This window comes from Procambarus clarkii, chromosome 31 (assembly GCF_040958095.1).
Source record: "Procambarus clarkii isolate CNS0578487 chromosome 31, FALCON_Pclarkii_2.0, whole genome shotgun sequence".
NCBI classification, from domain to species: domain Eukaryota; kingdom Metazoa; phylum Arthropoda; class Malacostraca; order Decapoda; family Cambaridae; genus Procambarus; species Procambarus clarkii.
Window position 1 is genome coordinate 23,106,494 of NC_091180.1, and position 14,500 is coordinate 23,120,993.

The 14,500-nt window shown below is 34.8% G+C and overlaps 1 protein-coding gene across 3 annotated transcripts in view; it reads left to right on the forward strand.

The window, feature by feature from the left end:
* LOC123758734 (broad-complex core protein isoforms 1/2/3/4/5) overlaps positions 1-14,500 on the forward strand; it is a 133,679-nt gene that overhangs the window by 113,208 nt on the left and 5,971 nt on the right. For all 3 annotated transcript variants that reach the window (XM_045743356.2, XM_069334544.1, XM_045743355.2), the window contains exons 5-6: positions 10,445-10,546; positions 13,352-13,551. In XM_045743356.2, coding sequence (XP_045599312.1) covers positions 10,445-10,546; positions 13,352-13,551 — 302 coding nt within the window. The remainder of the gene's footprint in view (positions 1-10,444; positions 10,547-13,351; positions 13,552-14,500) is intronic.

Consider the following 14,500-nt stretch of genomic DNA (forward strand, 5'->3'; position numbering starts at 1 on the left):
CTCACTGTAACTATGCTGCCTCCCAAAATGTCCATCTAGAGAAACACATTCGACGCATCCACTTAAACAATTGCCAAAATACAACAAGTCACCCAGTAGGCCTTATACACACCTGGACTGTTGAACCAACAGCCCTTACCCCATAGACATTTTTTTTTTATATAAAAGTATAAACCTAGTTTGAAAATGTGCTATTTAATATTTAAATCAGAAATATCAAAATCTGTCCATACTTGCATTTATTGATTTTTGTTACATTCCAGGAGTTTTTGGCAAGTACTGTACTGTAATTTAAATTAATATCCTGAGCAGTGTAATACACTAATAGGTGTATTACATTGTATACAGAAATTCCATTCAAAATACAAGTGTATTAGAAGGAAGTACTCGCCTAGTTGTGCTTCCAGGGAGTTGAGCTTCAGCTCTTTGGTCCCACCTCTTGACTGTCAATCTACTTGATTACAGGTTCCTGAGGTTATTGGGCTCTTATCATATTTACATTTGAAACTCAAGTAATAAGCATATTGCATTTATATTGCAATAAATATGTTGCATGATAGACATGCAGATACTTAACTAGTAACATGGAACTAGCACATATCATGATAAGCACATTCCACGTGATCCTATACTCATAATTCCCATTGTGTATTACAGCACTTGTAAATTTTTGTAGTGCCTGTAATCTCCATTAGCCTAATTGCAGTTTTTACTTGTTAGATATATTGTTATATGCTGTACTGCATTAAATAGGGCTATGCTAGGACTTTGGTAGAGAGACTTTACTTTAAAAACCATATAAATACAGTACTTGAATGTGGCAAGAATAGATTTCACTGAGGTCATTGCATTAATTTAGCTAAATGAAGTCTTTATACAAAATTGAAAATATGCATCGTTATAAATGTGTGATGACAAAGCACATCTTTAGAAATGGATGTCTCGGTCAGATACAGTAATTGAAACTTATTACAGTACTATACAGTACTGTATTGTTTAGCCTTTTATTAAATATAATCTTGATTAATTTGCTCCCATAAGATACTTATATTTTTCATACTACTGAATACTGTAGTGGTAATGAAAGGGGATCTCCTACTCTAATGAAAAACAATATATATAAAGCAGATTGGATTTATTTAGTATTTTTTTACTGTATAGATGTATTTAACAAATTATATTAGGAAATTCTTCTGTTATTTTTATATTTAATCTTATTTATTTGTAGATGTAGGTACACTTTGGGAAAGGTATGGGTAGTATATATTATACAAAGAAGTAATTTATTTTTGCATGAAAATATAGTTTAAGTTGTATATACTATATATATATACATATATATATATATATGTATATATATATATATATATATATATATATATATATATATATATATATATATATATATATAATTGTACCACGTAGCCAAAACACAGTACTTGGCCTACTATGCAAAGTCTGATTTGCCTAATAAGCCCAGTTTTCCTGAATTTATATATATATATTTTTTTATTTTGTGTTAAAACTAACATAGATATATAACTGAACCTAACCAACCCTACCTAACCTAAGCTAACCTATCATAACCTAAACTAAACTAACATAACTAAGTCAATAATTTATGTTCTTAATATAATATAATAATAATAATTCAAATAAACCAATTGGAAATTTTGTTTTGAAAATAAAGAAAATCACTTGGTCTATTAGGCAAATCGGGCCATGCATAGTAGGCCGAGAAGTGCGTTCTGATATATATATATAATATTGTGTGTGTGTGTGTGTGTAAATCACGAAAATTAACGTGATGAAAAATGTGAGTGTCAGACCAAGGAGGAAGAATTGAAACAGGAATTTTCTAAATATATCCATATTATATATATTTTTTATATATATATTATTTTATATAGATAATATATATTATTTTATGCATATTTTATATTTATATATATATATATAATATGCGAACAAGCCTGAATGGTCCCCAGGACTATATGCAACTGAAAACTCACACCCCAGAAGTGACTCGAACCCATACTGCCAGGAGCACTGCTGGCGTACAGGATCAAGCGGTTAAAGGATCGTGTGTGTGTGTGTGTGTGTGTGTGTGTGTATATATATATATATATATTACATACATACATACATACATACACAGTATAATAAATTTGTATACATTAGCAGTCACAGAATTCTTGGTGCATTTATTGAGGAACATCAGTACTCGGATATCACATTGACAAAGAAAATCACAGATTGCTCAACGACAAATCATAGAATTTAAATAACCCAAAGTATACTTCAGTTCCTCAATTAGCACCATTAAGAGATTTGCTATAGGTTAAGGTAATAATTTATAAGTGTTTGGATGCTCAAAATATATGCACTTTTGAGAACCTCTTCATGGGCTACACTGTCCTCAATTACACAAGCAAGAAGTGAGAGTCAGTATCAGTGTTACGTTGTTGAAATGTTATAAGAAATTCTGTAACTGAATAGGGTACTAGATAACAATGATTATGGTAAATACATCATGTTGCTTATCTGTACTAAAAGAGTGATGAAAGTACAGTATTGCCTTTATCATGATACTGTATATACAGTGGACTCTAACGCAGACAGATTCTTGCCAGTCCTCCATCCATAGCAACCAAAGTTCTGTTGCATCTGACGTTTGGTAATTTTTACCATTTTATACGTTTGTATGAAATGGCATTTATACCAGAGCTGTTTGTTAGTGCAAACAACGGCCCTTGCCTTTTTGCATTTGATACCAAAATCACTTTGATTATTTTTTCCACCGAATTGCCACTGATTATAACAATCATACTACTGGATTGTTTAGAGATGGGTTTACATTGTAACAACTCTTACATGGGTTTAGAGATGGTAATTTTGATATAACAAAATTGTTATATCTGGGCATAGACTAAGTTCTGTTTGAGAGAGAGTTCACTGTACAGTACTATACGTATATCATTTAGTAAACTGTATCTGCATTAAGAATGATTATAGCCTTTACTGTGGTTCATACAAAATTTGGTATGAGCTTCCATTGATAGATTTGTTTGTGTAGGCAGCTATCGGTACCAAATAAGAGTTGGCCAGCCAAGTGTTAGCACTGTGCAGTATATCCAGTTTGTTATGGCCAGTCACCATTAATTATTGTTGGTGAGATGTAATTTGACTTATTTATTTTTACCATTAAGTTACTGTATTTATTTAATTGATGAATTTAAGTATTAAATGCTCTGAATATCATATAGTGTATTTGAGAATATTAAGCTCATGAGTAGAGTACAGTACTATACTAGATTATATATATATATATATATATATATATATATATATATATATATATATATATATATATATATATATATATATATATATATATATATTGTTTTTTAATAATAATTGTCCAGTAATTTTCTTAATAGTAGAACTCGCCCATGCATTCAGTTTAGTTTTTCTCTGCTCAATTGCTAAAGCAAGTTTATGCATTTTTTCCTATTTTTTTTTTTTTTTGTATCATAGAATATATCTTAATTAATTTTTTATTTATGCAGTCTCTTGCATCTTTTAGAGTTGGTGTTTCTCCTTTGGTCAGATTTGGGAAGGGGAATATTGGTTTAAGATAATGTTTGGACCTGTACATATGTGATGCCGATGTGCCCCTTGTTAAACTGTGTAGCGTGATAACCGTAAATTACTAGGTTAAGTTCAATATGCAGTATATACATCGACAAAGTAAAGTTAAATTCTCTCTCTTGATAAATTTGACAGTTTTAATTTTCTTTCAAAATGATCTACTTTAAATTTTAAAAGTTTCAGTGCTTACAGTATTGTTAGGCTTGATGGCGTTTTGTTTGAAAAAAATCACGTCCTCAAGTATAGATAATGGGTTAAGAAATTATGAGGTTCCTTGTTCTTATACTGGGTTTCTTCCATTCCTCTATATTGATTTGCTGTGTTGTCCTGATCTAAATTCAAAATAGTACTTTCATTACCTTCAAGAGAGGGATAATAATGTGTTATCATAAGAAAAGAGACTATGAATGTCTTCCAAGTACCTAAATACAATACATTTTGCTTATAGATGTTCTGCAGAGCTCTTTTGAGATGGCAAACTTTATGAAAGATATGACTTTCCCTTGACAATATTAGTACTGGTGGTAGTTTTGATTCTTAAATAACTGTGCTTATTCTGTTAACACTTTTGTTTATAAATCATTAATCAAGTTAGTATTTTGACTGCCTAGTTATGTTTGGGCTGCTGTCTTGGACCTACGATGGTTTTCTTCAATTTTCCAGAATTTAAATTATTATTTTGTTTTGTGATAGCTTTTGTCCTTAATGATGATACTTATGTGTTACACTCTGATAGAGATGTACAATGAATAAATTAGTTGGCTATTGAATATAGCGATATTTATAAATGTAATTTTTGTCTGTCTAATTTGACAAATTCCGGTGAGCATTATGCTGGTACGATTGTGCTGTTGAATGTAACACATCTCAAAGATAGGAAATTCCCAAGAAATTAAAGTATTATTGAGAAATAAACTTTCCGTATGACATTTTCTGTATCTCCCTTACTGTAGGAGTAACAAAGAGTTACTGAAAATTTCCCTTATAAAAACAACTGTGATCTTTATGCCTTCCAAGTATTTGTTAAATTGTGACTAAAACATTGGATTCATTTTGTACTCTTTAAAAAAATATTCCAGTTTCTACATGTATTTTGAAAGGGATAGTATTTTTGGTACTTTTGTAATATGCTTTGTAGCTTTTCTAATAAAGATTAGCAATTATAGCACTATGAATTTCCTTCTCCTGAACACAGGTTACCTTTCCCCGAACATAGGCTACCTTTTCCACCGAACATAGGTTACCTTTCCCCGAACATAGGTTACCTCTTCCACCGAACATAGGTTACCTCTTCCACCGAACATAGGTTACCTCTTCCACCGAACATAGGTTACCTCTTCCACCGAACATAGGTTACCTTTCCCCGAACATAGGTTACCTCTTCCACCGAACATAGGTTACCTCTTTCCCCGAACACAGGTTACTTTTCCCCGAACGTAAGTTTACCTCTTCCCCCAATTACAGGTTCCTCCGAAACACAGGTTACCTTTTCCTTGAACACAGATTACCTTTCTCTGGACACAAGTTACCTTCCCCCAAACATAGGTTACCTTTCCTCCAAACACAGGTTACCTTTCCATGGACACCGGTTACCTTGCCCCCAAACACAGGTTATCTTCCCCCAAACACAGGTTACCTTTCCCCTGAACTCAGGTTACCTTTCCCCAAACACAGATTACCTTCACCCCCAAACACAGGTGACCTTTTCCCCTCGAACACAGATTACCTTTCTATGGACACAGGTTACCTTCTTCCCTGAACAAATGTTACCTTTCCCTCGAACACAGATTACCTTTCTATAGACACAAGTTACCTTCCCTCAAACACAGGTGACCTTTCCTCCAAACACAAGTTATCTTTTTCCTAAACACAGGTTATCTTTCCCCTGAAGTCAGGTTACCTTGCCCCCTAACACAGATTATCTTTTCCCAAACACAGTAACTTTCTCCTAAACACTGGTTACCTTACTCTGAACAATGATTACCTTATCTTAAACACAGGAGGAAAACAACAGTAAAAGAACATGTGTTGAAACTGAGAAAGGGAAAGGACAGGTACACAGCGAATGACAAGGAAGTGTGTGAAGAACTCTACAAGATATTCGAAGAGGTCTTCGCAATAGAGCAAGGAGAGATCCCTGAACTAAGAGAGGTGGCAATAAACCAGGCAGCTTTGGAAGATTTTGAAATTACCAGAGATGAGATTAGGAGGCATCTGCTGGATCTGGACACGACAAAGGCTGTTGGAACTGATAGAATTTCACCATAGATACTAAATGAGGGCACAGAAGCACTTTGCATGCCACTCTATAGTGTATAATAAATCACTGAAAACAGGAGACCTACCAGAATGTTGGAAGACAATGTAATTTCTATATATAAAATGAGTGAAAGGCAAGAGGTACTGAACTACAGGCCGGTGTCCCTAACTTGTATACTATGCAAATTGATGGAAAAGATCACGAGAACAAAATCTAGTAGCACATAACAAGACTAACCCAGGTTCACATTGTAACAACCCTTACATGGGTTTAGAGATGTTAAATCTTGCTTCACAGGTTAAATATAATTCTATGACCAGGTAACAAAAATTAAACAAGAAAGAGAATGGTGAGCAGACTGCATTTTCTTGAACTGTCAGAAAGTCCTTCATTCTACCCCAAAAGAGCCTGGTGTATAAGTTGGAAAAACATCCACTTCAGTGGATGCCACTTCACTTCCTTCACATCCATTTCACTTCACATCCACTTCAGTGGATGCCGCCCTTACCCACTCCAGTGGATAAGGGAGCACCTAAGCAACAGAAAACAGAGTTACTGTGAGGAGTGAGACCTCAGAATGGCGAGATGTCACCACTGGAGTTCTGCAGGGTTCTGTAATCGTACCGTTCCTGTTTCTGTATACATAAATGGTCTTCCAGAAGGTATAAACACATTCCCTTCAATGTTTGCTGGAAGGAAGTGATGTGGTGGAGGCAGACTCCATACACAGTTTCAAATGTAGATAAGAGCTCAATAGGCTCTGGAACCTGTACACCAGTTGATTGATGCTTGAGAGGTGGGACTAAGAGCCAAAGCTCAACCCAGGCAAGCACAACTAGGTGAGTACAGGTTACCTTACCCTCAACATGGATTACCTTACCTTGAGCACAGATTATCTTCTCCTGAACACAGATTGCCTTCCCCAGAACTCATTACCTTCCCCTGAACACAGGTTACCTTCCCCTGAACTCATTACCTTCCTCTGAACATGGGTTACCTTACCCTGAACACGGGTTAGCTTACCCTGAACACGGGTTACCTTACCCTGAACACAGGTTAACTTTCCCATAGGTTGCCTTTCTCAGAACACAGATTACCTTTTTTTCTATTTTAGAAAATGTAATACTGTACTGTATTACAAAAATATTCAAAACTGGTTAAAAACTCTCTGGACATCAGGTGCTCAATATCACTCCAAAAAAAATCATAAGGAGGGGGGCATATTAAATATCAAGTGAAATGGTTGACTTATGATTACTATATGATTGAAGATCTAATAGGAAATATATAATTGATTAACTTACTTTTTAAATTGCCTTTAATTGTGATCCCTAGATCATGGATTTTGAAAGCTAGAGTGGAGAGCACTCTGAAGTTTACTGGCTTAAGATTTTGACTTAAAAGATTCTTGGTTATACAGTATGAGTTATAATCGTACAGCGGGTATATGATAACATCAGATGATATTGTTGTACAGAAAGTTCCATTCCTAGTCTTATATATAATTAACTTGAATGGATGGTGGCAGCAACTTTCTATCTTACAACTACTCTATTACTTTCTACTCCTCCTTGATCTCATTCTCTCACTCTCATTCTAAACTTTCCCTCTCTCCTGACCACTCTTCCTCACTACTCTCTTACTCCTCTCTACCTCCCTCATCCTTTTTGTTCTTCATCCATTTTCTTTTAATTTTCTGATATGTTACATCTGAAAGGAGGTCAATGTGGCAAACCTTAAACAGCCTGTGACAGTCGCATACCATCCACGTGTCATCTTGAAAACTTGGGTGAAGCTACTAATCCCAAGCATGTGTGGCCTCCAACATTAGACACACAAACATAGACTTATTCTCCTTTATAGATATAGATTACACAAAAACTCACGAAAGCACTCATTGCTTTAATTAACTGAGCTCGTTCCTAGTGCAATTTTTTATTTAGTAATGGAAATAACTTCTGCAGTTTGTAAAAATGTTTACCAGATGTTTTTTACAAACCTGTCTACCTGTCTTTGGCAGAAGCTCATGTGTTAATTTCATGTTCTTGTTCTTCATGTTCATGAACATGAAGTTCATGTTTTTTGGGGTTCTGTATTTTGAACACGACAATTTAAGTAACATTTTGATCAAGGTCTCTGTAATACAGTTGGCTTTATTCTCGACCCACAATCAATAATCCTGGGTTCGAATCATGTGTGTGGGACAGAAATGGCATGCTTACTATCACCTAATGCCTCTGTTCACCTAGCAGTAAATAAGGTATCTGAGAGTTAGTCAACTGTTGTGGGGTTGCATCCTCTAGAGGGTCAGTAATTTGATGTGGGGGGGGGTTGAATCCTCGATATAAGCTTAACGCATATTTACACGGGCTGCCTTCCCTAACAAAATGATTTAATGAAAATTAATTATTCAATCATTTCTTACATATTATCTTTTGATACCCTTAATTTTTATAACTATGATAAGTGTTTGGTTTAGCCTAATTATGGTGATAAGAATATTATTAATGACTGTCACTAGGCTATATTGGAGGTCAATATATACTGTATACTGTACTATATTAGTATACAGTGTGTCAATATGTTTAGTGTATATTTTGTTGATTCATAACAATCATTTATCAGTAAATTAGACATCCACAGAAATATTTTCTTCCCTATAAATTCATCACCATTATAATCCCATTTTCTACTCTCTCAAAGTGCCAAGGCAAGACTTGGAATCAAGAGTCGAACAGAGTAAAAAAGGATCAAACTTGCAAAAGTGGCACCTCCTCCCCACTATTTACCATTTGTTCCACAATACATACTGTAGTAGCATTAGTTAACAAATGAATGCAATTTTTGGGACAAAAAATTATGGGCGTTTGTATTTCTCTTTTTTCTGGTTAACCACTGTACTGCGTAGAGCACCCGCTCTGAGAGTTGTGCTATTTTTTTTAATTAGGCTATATTTTAATGTGTTTTTAATGTTTTCATCACTGTTTTGAAATGAAAATGGTTGAGTTTGGAAACATTTTGACATTAACTTTGCCCGAACATTTATAAAAACAATAAAAATATGTCCTTGACAATTGCACTATAAAGTTTTTGCCGAAACCAATGCGCAGTGCGGTGGTAAAGGGTGGACCTTTTAGAATCTGGTATATCTTTATCAAAGGTTATTTGGACAGTGCTCCTTCAGGAGTTGCTTTTTATTTAATAAATAACTGTTGTTAAGTAGATATTGTTTTTCTTCTTTACACTAGGTTATTATATGGTGTCTAAATGAATTACGCATTTCATTTTCTCAAGGTGGCGGTTAGAAGGTAAATACATTTGTATCAGGTATGCTACTATACTTCGCAGCTTGTTCCATCAGACCTTGAGCCTTTTTTTTACTTATGAATTGCTTGTAATCACATTTAGCTCAGTAACCCTGGCCAAAAATGAATGCATCTGCAAACATTTCATAGTTATGCATTAAATTTTCAGTTAAAGACAATACTAACAGTTCTTTGAGGCCATTTCTCTTGTATGATGCAACTTGCCCTAACTCATATACTTTTCACTTTGTTATTCCTTCAGACTAATAATATTGTTATATAATTACCTTTTTTTTTTAACCCAAAATTTATCTAATTCATGCAAAGTCAGTGTCATTATCAAGGTCTGTAGAAATATGAATCTGCGTAGTAATCAAAATATTTTAGAAATTACTGTATTGTAATAAGCATGGGCTATAGATAATATGCATGAGTTTGTTCAGCAGATTTATAGTTATTGGAGTTACAAGTAAACTTGTTTCCAATATTGCACGTCATTTGCAGTTGTTGACTTCATGAATTTTCATAAGCTGGAGTATTTGTAATTTTATTTAATGTTAGTTCAGTACTGCATGAATAAAGATGCATACAGTAGTTTATGGATGTGTTTTATTTATATATTTGTTCTAGATATTTTATCAAACAAAAATGTTTACTTCTCTCCACTCTAGGTAAGGTAGTAATTTATTTATACAGTATAATAAATTGACAAAACACTTCTTTTCTGCATGTTTGTTTTGCATCATTTTCCATTGTACATATTCTTGCCAAAAACTGGCCCTGCTACTCTGTCGTTTTATATCACATGCTAATTGACGCTGTTAGATTATATAGATATTTTGATATTGAGTCCTTGCTATAATTTGTTTTGCTTGAAATGTTTACATTGTTGTTATTTTAGTCAATTTTGTGTTTGTTTATTAACATGCAAGTAAAACATATATGTATTGTATTGCAGTGTCTTCATTGTGATTGATTCATTTATAATCTTTTGCTTTGTTCTTAAAACAAAGAAAAAAGATTAAACATTATAATAGTCCTTTTACTTAAAGTAACAAATTAGCTACTTCTTTGAATATAAAAAATATATTTATTGATTTTTTAACTGTTTAAGTACAGTACTTCACCAGCAAGTCTAAAATCTTTGATGATTGATTATATTAAAATATATTACCTGTACAATATACAGATTTCTTCTGCCTTTATTAATGCTTGTCATAAACCTTAGGAAGAGGATGAAGACGACCCACCGAGCAGTGGTAGTGATGGTATCCGTTTGCAACTTACTTCCAGTCTTGATGGCCCTCCGTTACTCACTCCAATATCCCAGGTGAGAGATCACATAGTACTATGTTTGCATGTGTAACCAGTGGGACAATGCAGGACAGAGCTAAGAACCTCAGTCAGTGTCACAAGGAATGTGTAGTGTGTCATGAGAAACATGGTAATTACCTAAGTGTAGTTACAGGCTACGCTCGTGGTGTCCCAATTTCCCAGCACTCTTTGTCATATAACGCTTTGAAACTATTGACGGTTTAGGCCTCCACCACCTTCTCACCAACTTGTTCCAACTATCTACCACTCTGTTTACAAAAGTATATTTTCTTATATTTCTCCGGCAGCTTTGTTTCGTTTGTTTCAATCTTGTTCCTGAAGCTTGTAATCTCTTGTTCTTGAAGTTCCAGGTCTCAGGAATTCTTTGCTGTCAATTTTATTGATTCCTGTTACTATTTTGTATGTAGTGATCATATCGCCTCTTTTTCTTCTATCTTCTAGTTTTTGCATATTTAATGCCTCTAACCTCTCCTCATAGCTCTTGTCCTTCAGTTTTGGGCGCTACTTAGTAGCATGTCTTTGCATCTTTTCCAGTTTGTTGATGTGCTTCTTAAGATATGGGCAACATACAACAGCTGCATATTGCAACTTTGGTCTAACAAAAGTCGTGAACAATTTCTTTAGTATTTCTCCATCCATGTATTTAAAAGCAATTCTGAAGTTAAAAAGTGTAGCATAGGCTCCTCACACAATGTTCTTAATGTGGTCCTCAAGTGACAGTTTTCTGTCTAGAACCACCTCTAAATCCCTTTGTCAAAATTCTTTAACGGTAGATTCTTTCTTTGGCCAGTGTTCTCAATACTTATTTTCGTCGAGTGCTTACCCACTGCTCCGAATGGAGCAACGTGAGTAGAGAGTTTGAAAGAATAACACAGGTATTGGTGAACAATGGATATAACAACACGGAATAAACGCTGCTATAAGAAGACACTTGGACCGATGGTATAATCCTGAACCTAGAACAGAAACCACAATACCCCCAATAAAATTATATTACAAATCAACCATGCACAGTGAACATAAAAAAAGAGGAAAGAATAATGAAAGAAATAATCCGTAAAGGAGTAAAAAGCATTACTCCTAACAAAAACATAGACCTGATCATATTCTACAAAACCAAGAAGACTTCCGAACTCCTTATCAAAAACAGCCCGAAGCCGACGGAGAACCCTCTACAGCAGTTAAGCGTTGTATACATGTACACTTGCCCCAATGAAGGATGTAACCTTCAATCTAAGTACATAGGTATGACGTCAACCAAGCTGACGAGGCGTTTGACATGTCATCTTCAATCCGGCGCCCCCAGGAATCACATGAGACAAGCTCATGACATCACCCTAACAAGAGAAATGTTGAACAAAAATACCTGTATAATAGACAAAACCCAAGATGCAAGAAGATTACAAATTCTTGAAGCAATTCAGATAAGAATAGAAAAACCTACCATGAACACCCAAATCACAGAACTATTTACTCTACCCACCATGAGAGTAAGGACAAGACTAGAGCATAACGATGCCAACACACAAGACACTGTTCAACATAATAGGCCAATTACACCTGATTAATCTTTGTATGTAGATAGGAGCTGCCTCGTATGGGCCAATAGGCCTTCCGCAGTTACCTTTATTCTTATGTGCTTCATCCCCCATTTATCCCTTATGTATTCCCCATGTTTTTACCTTTATTGTCTTATCACCTGACCCACTGCGGGTATAAATCAACCAGTTCTGAAAATTCTTTTCACTTAAGAATGAACCATGGAGGTTCGAAACGTTGTGCAAATTGTATAAATAAGTGTAATACATTCTATAGTAATTCACTTTTTTCTTCACCTTGAAATTACGAAAATGAGTTTTGGAGAACTCCTCTTTCAACTAAGCCCTGATGCTAAGAAAATGGTTAGAGGGATAGAAGCCCTAAATCAGAAGATAGTAAATACAGAATATGCGGTCATATTCAATGAGATAGATAGATATGTATATATATATATATATATATATATATATATATATATATATATATATATATATATATATATATATGTCGTACCTAATAGCCAGAACGCACTTCTCAGCCTACTATTCAAGGCCCGATTTGCCTTATAAGCCAAGTTTTCATGAATTAATGTTTTTTCGTCTACCTAACCTACCTAACCTAACCTAACCTAGCTTTTTTTGGCTACCTAACCTAACCTTACCTATAAATATAGGTTAGGTTAGGTTAGGTAGGGTTGGTTAGGTTCGGTCATATATCTACGTTAATTTTAACTCCAATAAAACAAAATTGACCTCATACATAGAGAAAAGAGTTGCTTTATCATTTCATAAGAAAAAAATTATAGTAAATATATTAATTCAGGAAAACTTGGCTTATTAGGCAAATCGGGCCTTGAATAGTAGGCTGAGAAGTGAGTTCTGGCTACTAGGTACGACATATATATATATATATATGTATGTATGTATGTATGTATGTTTATATCTTTATAAATAAAATTCACTGGGGTTTAAGCATTTGTATTCATGTGCATCAAGCTGATGTAATTGCCAACTGTAACGTTTTTTAATTAACTATTTAATATCAGTTTATCTTTAATTAAAATTTAATAGGAAATGAGACTGCAAGTTGAACAGACATTTGAACAAAACTCAAGTGATCATCCCTGATCATGCAAGTGAGAAAGTATTGAAGACTAGTAGCAAGAAGCAACCAAGAAGATTTGTTTGCATCTTGGTAAAATTATTGTATGTTGAATATAATATGAATGTCACAAAAATTTATAATATATTTTGGTTCACAGGCTCGACAGTGTCAGCTCTGTTATGTAACACTTGCAAATGCAAATCTCCTTCGTCGCCATGTAGAAGATCACCATTTCCACATACGCAAGTATGATTGTGTTCATTGTGGGAAAAAGTTCAAGAGGAAAGAACACAAAGAAAGGCATGAGAGAATTCATACAGGGGAAAAACCATTTGTGTGTCATATATGCAATGCCAGGTAAGTTCCTTTAATATTACAAAAGTTAATATCAATACAGTACTAAATAGTTAAATTACCTAAGTTTAATAGATTTACGTTGTGCTCTATGATGTATACTGTATTTATAAGTGAGAATGTCTGTATGTGGCGCCTGACAGCTGGAAAATATGTAAAAGATCTGGGAATTATGGTGTCTGACAACCTAATATTTAGTGAACACAAGCAAGCAAATATAGCATCAGCCAGGAAAATGATAGAATGGATTATGAGAATGTTCAAATGCAGGGATCCCACAGCATTGCTAATACAGTACAGTATTTAAATCACTGGTGCTGTCCTATCTGGAGTACTGCTCGGTACTCACTTCCTGTTTCAGAGCGGGAAAGATTGCTGAAATAGAGGGAATACAGAGAACATATAGGGCACACATAGCTACCTTGTCTACCTTGAGTTGGTTTCGGGGCTTAGTGTCCATGCAGCCCAGTCATTGCCCAGGCCTTCTCGTTGCTGGACTGGTCAACCAGGCTATTGGATGCAACTGCTCGCAGGCTGACGTACAAGTCACAGCCTGGTTGATCAGGTATCCTTTGGATGTGTTTATCGAGTTCTCTCTTGAACACTGCAAGGGGTCGGCCAGTTATGCCCCTTATGTGTAGTGGAAGCGTGTTGAACAGTCTCAGGCCTCTGATGTTGATAGAGTTCTCTCTCTCAGGGTACCTATTGCACCTCTGCTCTTCAACAGGGGTATGCTGCATATCCTGTCAAGCCTCCTGGTCTCATGTGGTGTTATTTCTGTGTTCAGGTTTGGGACCAGCCCCACTATTATTTTCCATGTGCTGAGATGAAGCACCTAAATTATTGGGACTATCTCAAAGCTCTCAAAATGTACTCTCTGAAAATATATACATGGAAGATACTGGAAGGCCAGGTCTCAAATTTTCACAATAGAATAACAATATATTGGAGC